Source organism: Musa acuminata, chromosome BXJ2-7, assembly GCF_036884655.1.
Source record: "Musa acuminata AAA Group cultivar baxijiao chromosome BXJ2-7, Cavendish_Baxijiao_AAA, whole genome shotgun sequence".
NCBI lineage: Eukaryota > Viridiplantae > Streptophyta > Magnoliopsida > Zingiberales > Musaceae > Musa > Musa acuminata.
In genome coordinates, this window is record NC_088344.1 from 33,101,183 (window position 1) to 33,115,453 (window position 14,271).

The 14,271-nt window shown below is 37.4% G+C and overlaps 2 protein-coding genes across 2 annotated transcripts; both read left to right on the top strand.

Moving 5' to 3' along the window:
• Positions 1 to 4,329: 4,329 nt before the first annotated feature.
• On the top strand, positions 4,330 to 8,432 carry LOC135617651 (3-hydroxy-3-methylglutaryl-coenzyme A reductase 3-like). The gene is made up of 4 exons (XM_065118095.1): positions 4,330 to 5,356; positions 5,913 to 6,094; positions 6,722 to 7,068; positions 7,980 to 8,432. Exons 1-4 carry the CDS (start codon positions 4,404 to 4,406, stop codon positions 8,220 to 8,222), a joined length of 1,725 nt encoding a protein of 574 aa, XP_064974167.1. The 5' UTR covers positions 4,330 to 4,403; the 3' UTR covers positions 8,223 to 8,432.
• Positions 8,433 to 8,954: 522 nt separating this feature from the next.
• On the top strand, positions 8,955 to 12,158 carry LOC103992390 (uncharacterized). The gene is made up of 3 exons (XM_009412068.3): positions 8,955 to 9,255; positions 11,699 to 11,773; positions 11,893 to 12,158. Exons 1-3 carry the CDS (start codon positions 9,094 to 9,096, stop codon positions 11,944 to 11,946), a joined length of 291 nt encoding a protein of 96 aa, XP_009410343.1. The 5' UTR covers positions 8,955 to 9,093; the 3' UTR covers positions 11,947 to 12,158.
• The last annotated feature ends 2,113 nt before the right edge of the window (positions 12,159 to 14,271 follow it).

The window sequence follows — 14,271 nt, forward strand, 5'->3', positions numbered from 1 at the left end:
ATGCTCATCGAGTCAACGTGTTAAAAGCATATCATACATTGGGAAAGCTTAGCTTCTCGGATTCATAGCCACCGACCTGATTCAGCTGTTCCGATGGTAATCTACTCCCTCTTTCCTAGTATTGAATTAAAATTATTTATGTAGTATCCATTTTTCATTTGACTTGGATCTTTCTTATCTTGCATTCAGATTTTATTCACACGTCGAAGTCATGCGTTGACCAAGCCGAGCTTAGCTACCCACCCAAGTACTCTCATCGAGTTTGCTACCGATATCCCAAAGAAGCTACCTTACCCAACATGTCAGCCTTGGATTGGGATGAGTTGATGTGGTTTTTTCCCACGTCACCTCCTCTTTGACAACAGGCCGCGATTGCTAATAGTATTTGGTTTGGCTCATTAAGGGAGGGATGGTGCACCCTACCCTACCCCACCTTACCCTACTCCGAGCACGGATGACATTGCAAGTCTCATCCGAAGCCACGGTGAGCGAAACCTGTGGCCATCGTTTGCCACATCTCCGTCCCCATCGCCACCTCGGTGACCTGTGAGCTTCAGTTTCGCTGTCTAAGATTACCTTACCTTCCGGTGTTTGGATCTGCAGGTGATGACGTTCAGCGCTCATTCGCTGCATTTCCATGCACGTAAAAGTCGCTTTCTCCCCTCTCTTTGCATGACCCTTTTCTACGGCGTTGTACGGATTCTAAGTTTTTATACTATATATATATATATATATATATTACTTTTTTTATCTTTTTAAATTTACTATCCACCCAATTGATTCATCGATTCAATCAAATGTTTTGATAACTAATCTGATTCTGATAATTTGTGAACTTAATAATTTTTTTATAAAAAATAAGCTTAATGAAAATAATAATGAAAATAATAATAATAATAATAATAATAATAATAATAGTTTCAAAAGATAAACATAATTAATAAAATCGATTCCGAACACTATAGCAAGAAATAATCAAAAATAAATAATTTTACAAAAGGTTGTCGATTTCAAAATAATTCCCGAGTCATTCGTTTCACATGCATCAAAACACGTGGAAATAGAGTATAGTGTCTGTCCAAAGCAACCATCATATCTTTGCACAAGTCAAGAAAAGGCATCCTTCACGACCTACGGTTCATAATAATATTCTAATATTTTCTTCTTTTTTTTTTTCCTATACTCTTTCTTTTCTTGCTTAAATAATCAAGAGACCAAAAGGAGAGATAACACTAAGTGACATCTTCTTTTCCAATTATTTATTACCTTTGAAAATTTTCTTTATTTTCGCTCTATGTTTATTAAACTATGTTGATGCACATTTGATGATGATTCCAATTTGTTTTAAACACAACAACATCATGCTATTGATCATATGAAATGATGGTCTTCTTTATTTCTTATAAAGGTTCGTTAGATAGAGGGTGGGTTTGGGAATGAATTTTGTTTTGTTTTTTTAACTGCATGGTAAAATATAAATCTATTTTTAAACACAATCCGATTCTATCACATAATTATTTGATTTGACCTTTCGCTACCTATTATTATGCATTACAAGCACGATTTTATTTTGATTTTGGTATCAGAATCGAACGAGCCTTTGAGTTATTGATCCAACCGATAGGTCAACTAGTCAAATTCCATGGTTAATTAAAAATATTTTTTTATATCTTATATAATTTATTATATATATTATAAAAATCTAAAATCTAAAATAAAATATGATTAAAAATAATAATAACTTTATATTTTTTATATATAATTATACCTTTTTACTTTTTTTAAAATTTACATCGGTTCGATCAATGAATTGATTCTGATTATTAGTGAACTGAGTAATAAAAAAAATTAAGCCTAAAAACAATAATTCCAAAAGATATATTTAGTTAGTAAAATCGATTATGATAACTAAAGTTTTCAAATAATCATAGGGAGCTAAATCGATTATGAATATATCAGCTAGTCTAATTGATAAAGATTTTAATCATTTATCATGATATCTTATCTCGAATCTTACTTTCGTCACTTACTTTTCTTTAAAAGAAAAAAAAAAAAAGCCTATAGTCATTTGTTTCACATGCTCAACATGAAGAATTAGAATATATTGTTCAATGCATAAGTCCAAAAAAAAAAGGGGGGGTGGGTTGATAAGCATCCATAATAATATTCTAATTGGACTTTCTTAACAGCTAATATTCTCTTCGTTTTTATCCTTTTTTTTTAGTAATGAACCTCTAAATTTCATATTTTTATTTTTTTATACTCTTTCTTTTCTTACATAAATCCAGTGAAAAAAAAAAAGTCCATTATCACCAAAAAGAAGATATAACACTTAAAATGACATCTTCTTTTCCAATTAAAGATTTTCCTTGAAAATTTACTTTGATTTTTATTTTTTCACTCTGTGTTTATTAAATTATGTTAATGCACATACGATTGATTATTCGAAGTCTATATTTTTTCACACACAACAACAATATGCTATTGATCATATGAAATGATAGTCTTCTTTATTTCTTATAAAGGTTGATTAGATAGAAGATGGGATTGGGAATATCTTTTTCCTTATGGTCACATTAAAAATAACTATTGCATAACTATTTATTTGATTTGACATTCTCTATCTAATTTTCATAAATAGTTATTGGTGAACCCATACATCAACTACTCAAATTGCATGTAATATAATATAATATATATTATAAAAATACTAAAAAAATAAAAAAAAATGTATAAAAATGATTAAAATAATAATAATATCAGCCAATATTATAAATACTCTTAATTTTTCTCTAACGTCAACCCTAATTTCATGATTGATGTAAATCCCATTTTAAATCAATAATAAAAAAATTTAAAGTTAAAGATACTTAGGTAATCTTTTGTTATAATACAAAATCAGATTCATACATATAATTATCCAAAAATCAATCGGGTCAATTGGCATTCTAATTTTTTTAACATATCCTATCTAATAATTAAATTAGATCGATTTGGTTCTATTGAGGATGCGCTTAGAAATATAAATATTTGAAATATCCATTGAGGACCTAATACACATTTTAAATATAAATAGATATTTGATAAATTTTTAAAATTATATTTTAATATATATGTTATATTAGAAATGCTTAAATGTTGATGCTATAATTTAGAATTTCAACATTTGTTAGATGTTAATATAAATTTTTTTTTAATTTTAAAAATATTTTATGATTAAAATTATAATATCACTAAAATGGTTAGGTGGGAAACCAATATGATTTATATTTTTATAAAATAAAATTTTATTTAGTTATTTATATAATTATATATTTTTAATTATTATGCTCTATTTATGACTATATTATTTAAACATAAAATATGGATTCACTTTTGAATAAATATTTGAAAATATTATAAGAATAATTTTGTTACAAAATATTTAATATTTTTAATAATAATTTATTATTATTATTTTATCTATTATTTAAGATATAAATTTTATCAAGTACTTAAAATTTTCATGATTGTCACTCAGACCTCTTTCTCTAATTATATATTAAAAATACAAATATATTCTTAAAGCATAAGTTAAATATTATTATGTAACAATAATTATATAAATATTTTTATTAGATTTAAGAGTTGGAATGTTAAATAAATCATAGTCATGTTTCCAACTCTGGAATAGCTATGGAATTTTGTTTGGGGATGGATATAAGCTAAAAATCCATCTTCTCCCTTATTATAATAGTCAGTCAAGCAAATTGGTATCTCCAATATTACTTTATTTGAAAATATTTTATCAAAGAACAAAATTAATAATTATTTTTCATGAGAACAATTTGATTTTTTATTTTGAACGGCAAAGGAAGAGAGTCGTCTCCAATTAGCTTTTCTATAAAAATAAGAACCCTAAAATTGAGCAAACGTCAAACATATTAAACCACCGGAAAAAATGTCCTTAAAAAGCCTTATGATTTCAACCATCAATACTCTTCCTAATTGTGAATGAAAACCTGTATTTTTTATTTTTTATTTTATTTTTTTTTGGCTCACTAGAGTAATTTTTTATGGTTTTTTTAGAATTGTGAGTGTGTAAACTACTTTAATAATTAATAGAAATTTATTTTGATAATTGCATTAGGAAATAAGGGAGGATCTAAAATAATTTTCAAATTAATACAAAAGGAATTATTAATAGTAAATAGTCTCTCATAAAAATAACAAAGAAAAATATTAATACGATAAAAATAAATAAATAATATAGAATACACCTAAGAATGGAATATAGGCTTCGCCAAAATCTCACATGCGGTGATCGTAACGCGACCTCCAGCTTTTAAGAGGCCCACCGTTCCCCCTTCGCTTCGGTGCAGGGCTCCTCCCCGGTTTCCGCTGCGTCCCGGCCGCCGGTGAGCATGGAGGTCCGCCGGCGGTTCCAACCGCGAGCCCCCGCCGCCTCACCCTCCCACGGCGGATTAGCCCGTCGCCCATCGGCGGCACCGGCCGCTCGGGTCCAGGCGTCTGACGCCTTACCTCTCCCGATCCGGCACACCAACCTTCTCTTTTCCGCCTTCTTCGTTGGCTCCCTCGTCTTCCTCATGCGGCGGTGGCGCGAGAAGGTCCGCTCCTCCATTCCGCTTCACCTCCTCGGCCTCTCCGAGATCTTCGCCATCGTCGGCCTCATCGCCTCCCTCATCTACCTCCTTAGTTTCTTCGGCATCGCCTTCGTCCAGTCCGTCGTCTCCTCCCACGATGAGGAGGACGACTTCCTTCTCTCCGGCGCCGCCCCCGCCGCTCCCGTTTCCTCGCCCCCTCCCGCCGCCATTTGCCCACTCCTCTGCACCGACGCCGCCGCGCCCGCCCCCCAGAAGAATCCGAATATCACCGCCGATGACGAGGAGATCATCTCCTCCGTGGTCGCGGGGAAGACCCCATCATATGCCTTAGAATCCAGGCTCGGGGATTGCAGGAGAGCCGCCGGTATCCGGCGGGAGGCCCTGAAGAGGATCACCGGAAGGGCCTTTGAGGGGTTGCCGCTGGACGGGTTCGACTACGCGTCGATCTTGGGTCAATGCTGCGAGCTCCCTGTGGGCTACGTTCAACTGCCGGTTGGGATCGCTGGGCCGCTGCTGCTCGACGGAAGTCAACACTACGTGCCGATGGCGACCACGGAGGGATGTCTTGTGGCTAGCACCAACAGGGGTTGCAAGGCTATCGCTGAATCTGGAGGGGCCACGAGCGTGGTGCTGAGGGATGGCATGACGAGGGCACCGGCTGTGAGGTTTCCGTCGGCCAGGAGGGCTGCTGACCTCAAGGCCTTCCTGGAGGAGCCGAACAATTTCGAGACCATCGCCTTGGTGTTCAACAGGTATTTTCTTCTTAGTTGCATTGTGTTCCTATTTAAATAGGCCAAGATGGTGATAAGGGCTTTTAGAGAACTCTTCTGCATCAGAATCTAGCTTATTTGAATTGCCCATGAATTGCTTTGATTAAAGTTTATATCTTGCTTTACAATTATGTTTTCATTGGCATTGAAATTGTTGATTTCGGCTGGCTGATTGTGTATATTTGGAACTCTGGCGACGAGCTTGTTGTGGATATATCTTGTTCTCTAAAAAAAAAATGTGACTTTTTCTCTAACAATTTTCGTGTTTGTTGATCTCTTGCGCTTGTAATGTCGAATCTCTTTGTGTTGTGATTTTATTTTTTGTGTACAATTCTTGTCATCGATGAGTGCATCTCAAGGCAAACAGTTTGTTGTTTTCCTACTCTGGTCAAAGTTGTGAATGGACCAACCATTTCCTTTTCCTGCTTTGTTATCCAGGCAACAATCATTAATTCCGTTACGGTATTGTGTTTGACTTATTTGTATCTTTTGTAGTATATGGAAATTATATCTAGTTGAATTGCAAAATTTTCCACAGGTCCAGCAGATTTGCCCGGCTACAGGGAATCCATTGTGCGCTCGCTGGGAGAAACCTCTACATGAGATTCAGTTGCAGCACGGGAGATGCGATGGGGATGAACATGGTTTCCAAAGGTGTACAGAATGTCTTGGACTACCTTGAGAAGGACTTCGACGATATGGACATAATCAGTATCTCAGGTTAGATTCTTTGTTCTGCCTAAGATCAACTAAACTTGCTTGCTCGATATGTTTTCTCATTGAAGTATCAACGAACGAAGCCCCCAACAATGTTCTTATTTCAGGATACGAACCATGATAATTTCTTGTAAACAGTTAATCTGTTTCGTTTTTTCCAGGTTTTGACCACTAGTATTCTTTTTTCACAGCTATATGTTCCTTTTCTTTTGGCCATTTTTCTGTGGTGAAATGTACGGTTCCATCATGCTTTGTCAACTGATGTCCATTCCTTCCTTGATCAAGGAAAACCACTCAGTAGTTGCTGTAATGGCTGAGCCATATGTGACATGCAGAATTGACCATGTACTGTCATCATCGTCATAGAGTCTGCATGTTTCATGTTTTGAAGTTTAGTTGTTGACTTGCCAGTAGTTAATTCAGAGATTATTTCTCACATGATTTTTTCATGGTAATCTACTAGAGATCAACCTTTCAATGGTAGATTTTCTGTGACGTACTGAGATCACGTGAATATTATTGTGCAATCAGTTGACACCATCGTTATATCATGTGTAACATTAGGGTAAGATGTCAAATTTGTATGCTTGTGACTTTGTGTTTCATTACACTTCTCTTGCCACTGATCAGGTAATTTCTGCTCCGACAAGAAGCCGGCTGCTGTCAATTGGATTGAAGGACGGGGCAAATCAGTGGTTTGTGAGGCAGTCATCAAGGAAGCGGTGGTAAAGAAAGTTTTGAAGACCAATATACCTGCACTTGTGGAACTCAACATGATCAAGAACCTTGCTGGCTCTGCGGTTGCTGGATCTCTTGGAGGGTTCAATGCTCATGCCAGCAACATAGTGTCTGCCATCTACATAGCCACCGGCCAAGATCCAGCTCAGAATGTGGAGAGTTCTCATTGTATCACCATGATGGAAGCTGTCAATGATGGAAAGGATCTTCACGTCTCTGTGACCATGCCATCCATTGAGGTAATACTTGTATATCAATCTAGGTGGTTGATTTACTAGATCTATCTTCTCTATCTGTTGCTATTTACTTATAGACCATGCATCGTGCTAATTTTTCTACTTTGTCGTATCTCTGAATTCGTATAATAATGCCAACTTTTTGTCTGTCATGAATGCTGACATCATCACCCAAGTTACATATGTCAATCCTAACATATGCATTCCCGGTTGCCCTTTTCGCTCCTTTTATCTTGGTTTGGTAGCACACATGAATTTCATGCATCACATTTCCTGTTTTGTACCATCTTCTCCATCATAACTTTTTTTTGGAGACCCTTTTCTTTTTTGACACCATACTGAATTACTTGGTCTTGTTGTTTACTATGAGGTGGTAATCAAGTAGCTCGATTACCAGAAATTTGGAATCTTGCTATGTTGTTAATGGATGTTGTTGTCTATCTGTTTGATTTTTGTCTCTGACTTGAACAAAAATTGTCCAAGCCAAATAATTCATCTTTAACAGTACAAATACAAATTAAAGTGCAGCTGTGGGGAGATTATTTTATTTTCTCTTTAACACCATTAGTACGTTTGATAGACCATTCTATCTTTCTGACAGCTACTTGCATTCCACAGACTGGTTGGAATCATTTCTTCGTTTGTATAATTCATGTACCATTGCAATGAGGAGATAGGTCCATCCCTGATTACATTAACACCACAAGTCCACTTGGCAGATTACTATTACAACTACTATTATTACAGTAACAGCTAGAGTGCTGTGGTGTCCGCCTCGCGACTCCTTGACACAATCATCCTTGTCATCTTTTTTTCATCTTTGCTGTTGTGCTGAATGACAAATGACCTATTTCAAGGGATAAGTTTGTGCATCATGTGCAAAAGAAGCTGACATTGCTTTCTTTGTCATACAGGTTGGCACAATTGGTGGTGGGACTCAGCTGGCCTCCCAGTCTGCCTGCTTGGACCTACTTGGTGTGAAGGGTGCAAGCTTGGACACTCCTGGGGCAAACGCGAGACGCCTGGCGTCCGTCGTGGCAGGCGCTGTTCTAGCCGGGGAGCTCTCCCTCCTCTCGGCTCTTGCAGCTGGACAGCTCGTGAAGAGTCACATGAAATACAACAGATCCACCAAAGATTTATCTAAGTCTGCCTCCTAAATAAAACTCAAAAAGTACCTCAAATGGCTTCCCTGATATCGAACAAACGATCTGAGGTACCTCATGAGAAGAAGCTGCATTGGATGTTTATCTCTTTGGTTTCCTTGTGGGTTTTTCTCCTACTTCTTGTAATATGACCTCTTCAGGCTTGTGGTGTGTTTACCATGTTCTTATTCAAGGTTCTATTATTCATGAAGGTTCTATTATTCATGTTCTTCCTTCTTTTGGTGTGTTTACCATATTATTCAAGATTCTATCAATTCAGGTGATTCTTTCTTTTTTAGTTGCTGAATGTTGGGTTGGATGGCTGTGGAAACCCTAAAGATCATGGTGTTGACTTACTTAAGTGTCTTTAGTCATTTTATCATTACTGATTAAACTAATTAATCCAAATCCAATTTCTATCGTTTCGATGTCTAAAATCGTTTTGTTACTACTTGTCTTCCATAAATACAAATATTATGTTTGCATTGTTCGAGATGGATGGGAAAAATATATATAAAATATGGTCAACAAATAATTTTAGGAAAATAATTATTCAAGAAAAAATTAGTTATATGATTTTTTTTGAAAAAGAAAATGGTATTTTGAGGGACTACCTAAATTTGTCAGGGGCGGTATAGTCATTTAGAAACCTTACTGAATCACTCCTGAGAAGTATCAGGGGCGACGTGGCCTGTCGGAAACCATAACTCGTGGGAGGCGACATCACCCCTGACATGTTCCAGGGCGATGATTCGGTCAAGCCCTCAATTAGCGGCCGTCGAGATCAGAATCGCCGACCGCAGGCAGGAGATCAAGAACCCATTTTGAACCCTGGGAATCGATCGCCGGGATCGCTTGGGTGTTTTGGGGGAAGGAGGAGGAGGGGATGGCGAGCTGGAGAAGAAGCTTAGGGAACCTGAGGACGTTCGTAGGGAACGCAACAGGAGGCCTCCGAGGGGGAGCCAACCTCGCCTCGTGGGTCGTGGCGGGCACCTTGGCGTACTTCCTGTGGGTCAAGCCGGCTCAAGATCTCAAGAGGGAGCAGGAGGTAATTCCCATCTTAATTCGTTTATCTCTGTTTCGTATCTGGGATTTTGGTGTTCTCCAACAATTGAGACGGAAAAGTTAGTAATTCGAGAGGAAGCATGCATTCTAGGTTTCAAATGCCTTATTAGAAGACTCCAAAACCTTTTCCTTATCCTTCTTCTTTAGATGCGATCGTATTGTAGCCCCAATTAGCAATCCGCAAGCGGAGATGGATACAATCATGCATTTTTGTGCCTCTTTCCATTGAAACTCCGAGGAACAGGCATTTTCTTCGTTGGTATGATAGATACCATTAGTGCTGTCACCGATAACTTCTTTATGACCGATGTAAGATTGTTTCTCCAGTGAGAGTATAGCAGCATATGTTGTTAATTCTTCCTATGCAGCTTAGAAGCCATTGAGTTACTACTTATTCGGCACGATAACTTTCATCTGACAGTGTTGTGTTCTTAAATCTGCATCACCTATTCCAATCAAATAGGTCATAGTTATCAAAACGTTAAGCAACCAGCCATTAGTATAATTTAGACATCTCTTGTCCAATCACATATATGATCGAGGAAATGGTTAAACCATGATTTAACCTTGTTGCTCAGGAAATAAACAGCAAGCTGTAGTTTGACAATTTTGGGTTGATTACATATACAGTCTTCTGCGGTTGAGTATATGACATCCCTTTTTAATAAATATTGCCACAACCATGTTTCTTTGGTCTTCGGCCAAGTATCAGCAAATATAATCAACATTGGCTTACCTTGGCTTATGGACGTAACCAAATATGTTAGATGATATTTCCTCATTTTGCCCAGTCGATACTGTTGCTAATATTTGTCAATTTTTACTGTCGTTTTTTGTTATTTTAGATCTCCATCTCAATGTCCTCATCTCTCCTACACTATTTGTTTTTTTTTTTTGCATACATCAATTCTTAATTGTCCAACACTGCCATCCATAAAAGCACAGTTAATTTCTTGTCTAGTGAAATTTTCCTCCCATTTGAAGTGATTATCAATGGTTGCACAACATTTCAGATGTTTCTCACCATATTAATCAGTCCACAATAAGTAGTAATATCTTAGTTTCCAAATTATCTTTAATTTTGAATAAGTTTCTACTTTGTTATTGATTATTATGATGTGATAAAGTCATCAACAAGCAGTCTCTATTATGGTACTTCATCATCGAGTTTCTCCATCACAAATGTTATTAGGTTTGAACTTAAGATTTACACCTATCATGACTCTAGTATAATTGAGAATTCAGGCAATAGTCTTTTAGACAAATAAATAATATAAACTTCATCCTAGCAAAGCCAATCGCTTTGTTGATGTTGATGTTGCAATGTTGAGGGAATAACTTAAATAAATTAAATATGTTGTGGTTCTGAAGCAGAATCGGTCCTTAAAGTTGGTCAATGTGATGAAATGAGGATGACCACTATGAAATGGCTGGGTAGCTACCAGGCAACTAGTCAAACAGGAACCTAATCTACTTTTATAACCCTGAAAATATGATTCCTAATAGCGAACAAATTGTCTAAGCAATACTGCATAGACTCTAGACACTAAATAGACTCTTAGGTAACTTGTTGTCTTCAGTCATTGGTTGCTAGTCTATCATAAATTGTCTGATTCAGTAACATGTTGGGTTCGACTTCCAAGCTACAATGTTGATGTGGTCATTGATTATTATGTATAACTCAGGATCCTTGCATCACCAATGACCCTGCGCAGGTTGGTCATATGTTGCCAAGTCATTGGGAATCCTGACTCTTAGCAAAATTAACTTTATACTTTGAGGCTTCAGAGAGAAAAATACAAATAGAGCAGCCCAATGCACGAGACTTCTATCAATATGGGGCCTGGGGTTTGACATGTAAAACCAGTAACTTATTGTTACAAAAATTGTTTCCATGTTATATAGCTGCAGAATATGCTAAATTGCTAGCTCTAATGAAAAGATTGATGCTAATCCTTTTATGCTCTTACATCTTTAGAGTGAAAAACAGCTCGCATGATAGGCATGTCCCCATCACTGTATCTATTTGCATTTAGAGTGGAAAACAGATAACCTACTGACATGTAACTATGTCAAAAATCAGAATTGCCTTTCCGGAATAATAGTTGCCTTATATGTCAAAATGACATGTAACACCATGCACATATCTGATCCATATGCCCTTCTGTTAGTATTTCTTTGCCTCAAAATGCCTTTTAGTTTCCTACCATCCATCCTGAAGTTTTATTTACATGAGCTTTTATTTACTTTGTTCCGGCATCATAGCCTTTTATAACCATTGGTGTTCTATCTAAAACATTTATAAATTACAAGTATGTGATGTGGTTATAATTCTATCAGTCTAATTGCTTTCCTATATTTGGTAGTTCTTGGAGAAGGATTTTATAGTTTAATTGTTCATGCATTCGAGTCTTCTTGTGCTTTAGGAGAGAGCTGCTGCAGCTGCAGCCTCAGATCCTTACCGCTATGTCGAGAAACGAAAACCCATTCCTGATCCTCAGGTAGTCTCTTTTGTCTTTAGAAATGAGGATGTGTTATTTATGGGGACCTTTTTCATATATATTAGCGCCAGAAGACTGGTTTGATATGTGAATAATGGTCGTTCCTCCTGCACGCTCAGGAAACTGGTTTGATATATGGGAAGAGAAAGGAAACCAAGAGCTCTGGGAACTGATTCATCCGAAAACACCGATATCTAGTCACGGAATCTTCTGCACTTTGACATCAATGAATCTTATTTCAGGCAACTTCTTGCTTAGCTTAAAGCTAAAAACTTTTTTTTGTTGGAAGTGCCATAAACTGTTGCACTGATACCTCCATAGACATTCATGACTGTGTATGTTGTTGTATAGATAAATAAAGAGCAATCCTTTTGGTTTTTCTGCCCTTCATGCATGCCTTTCTGCTTGTCAAGCTTCTCAAATTTGATCTCATTTTTGTCATGCATGCAGGGATAGATGAATCTTCTGCCGATACGTATATCTGCCAAGACAAATTGTTTGTACATCTCTCATACAACTCTGACTCAATTTCCATTGAAACTTAGACCAGACTGCCTTTCTTACATCCTGCAGATTGTTCACAAAACCACATACCAAATACAATCACTGGCCACCACTCATTGCATCTCTTCTTCCACACTCCACTAATTTGGCAGCTTCAGCCATCAGATCTGATCCAGATCATATGTTTTTATCCTTGGTGAAATGGTGATTAGGTTGAGATCCTCTAAAGAACTTTGTCCTATTGCCCAATTTCAGATCAAACAGAACTGATTCCCATGCAACAGTTGCCAACCATCACTTTTGATCCTCCACTAGGGTAGAAGAAGCACCCATGGATACCCATCAAGCTCAACCCCTCCCTCTTCTTCCCCTCTCTCATCACACTCAAAGATTTAAAGTTTCATCTCTCCTGTTCCTCAAAATTTATTATTTTTGCCTAGCATCCATTGATGTAGGATCTGCATAGAAAGAAAATGAACTCATAATGAACCTCTGATGTAGTAAAATATTTTCTTTTTCTTGACATGTAGAGATGAATAACTTTGCTAGTTCTCGTAACTATGCATCTCGACCATTACGGATTTTGATTATTTTTTTTTGATCTTTTTTAATCTAAACTTTTTTAAGGGTTTGGCATCTTGTGGGGTCCGAATCCTTTTATGTGTGGCCCTAATCATAATTTACAGCCGACCAAATTAAACAATGCAATCTGCCTATGTTCATATGCTTACACCACCAAAAGTGAGCACTTTGAGAGAACCCTCCCAACATTAGCTCATGGATGGCGACCGGCAACCGAGGAGCACGCCATCATTTCAATCCCCATAAACAAATCACCGATCGACCTCGCTTAAAGTCAAGGCCGGTTGGAGTTATCGATACGGGGATGGAGAGGAGCTGTGCTGTGTGGGTGAATGCAATGGATTGGATCGAGGAGCACGACGAGAGCGGGCGGGCGATGGGACGCACATGGCCGGCTTCCGACAAGACAAAGCGCCGCGCTGCTTATTCTATGCTCCTCACTGCATCACCTGCTTCCCCCCCCCCCCTCCCCGTGCTTTCGGCCCCATGGGATCAGAGTACGTGGATGCTCGAGCCATGTCGGCCTCGATCACGACATCGATCTTGGTGGCTCTCCGTCCTCAACACCTGTCATCTTTGGGGCTTTTCATCAAACAGGTGGTGACTTCTAGTTCGCCTCCAACCCCAGAGTTACAGTCTGTCACACAAGCTACAATATTACTGGGACACATGAAAGCACCCACCAGGACGGAAGCATCACTCTACAGTCACAAAGAACTGATCCCCATGCTTTCTCTTACCAAGATCTGAAGGTATGCTTTGGCATCAATGGCTTTCGGAAAGGCCCTCATGTTGTATTAGATTCTGCAGACACATTAATTTAGTACCCCCCTACAAGGCTATGTAAGAAGACTAGGAATCTGTCAATTTATCTGCATACATTCAGTACACATCTGAATTGAAAACCATTAGTCTCCATTCATCTCATGAATGAAAGAAACACTTTGGTTCCATGATGTATCACATAAATCTAATGCAAGCAGCATTCTCTTATTTATTCTTCATCTGTGATATTGTATCCTTTTATGTGATTGAGGAAACCTAAGACTGGAATCATTTATATGAGTAATTATTCCATGAGGGGGCCTTATTGATACACTCTTCTCATCAATGATTACATCATTTCCGTCACACTCATCGAACCCTCTGTGAGAGATTATGACATTCTGGTTGCATTCTTTGGACATCTAATAATAAACTTAGATCTTACTAAAATCGATCCATGACTCCTATCAATATTCGTAATTTCTTGAGTTGTTCTGAAACTCGAGTTAGTAGCTGACTACTAGACTAACACTGCATTTGAAATGGAAGATTAAAGATTGCATCTTGAGTTGTTTGGTGTTTGGAAATCTTCAAGATCATTTACTTTATGAGCACTGTGGTGAATGAATTGGCTACAGGCTGGAGAA

Excerpts from the sequence above, each read along its gene's own strand:
- LOC135617651 (XM_065118095.1), top strand. The coding sequence starts at position 4,404 with ATGGAGGTCCGCCGGCGGTTCCAACCGCGAGCCCCCGCCGCCTCACCC. Across the intron at positions 5,357-5,912 it reads ATCGCCTTGGTGTTCAACAG|GTCCAGCAGATTTGCCCGGC; the intron begins GTATTTTCTTCT and ends AATTTTCCACAG. Across the intron at positions 6,095-6,721 it reads GGACATAATCAGTATCTCAG|GTAATTTCTGCTCCGACAAG; the intron begins GTTAGATTCTTT and ends GCCACTGATCAG.
- LOC103992390 (XM_009412068.3), top strand. The coding sequence starts at position 9,094 with ATGGCGAGCTGGAGAAGAAGCTTAGGGAACCTGAGGACGTTCGTAGGG. Across the intron at positions 9,256-11,698 it reads ATCTCAAGAGGGAGCAGGAG|GAGAGAGCTGCTGCAGCTGC; the intron begins GTAATTCCCATC and ends CTTGTGCTTTAG. Across the intron at positions 11,774-11,892 it reads AACCCATTCCTGATCCTCAG|GAAACTGGTTTGATATATGG; the intron begins GTAGTCTCTTTT and ends CTGCACGCTCAG.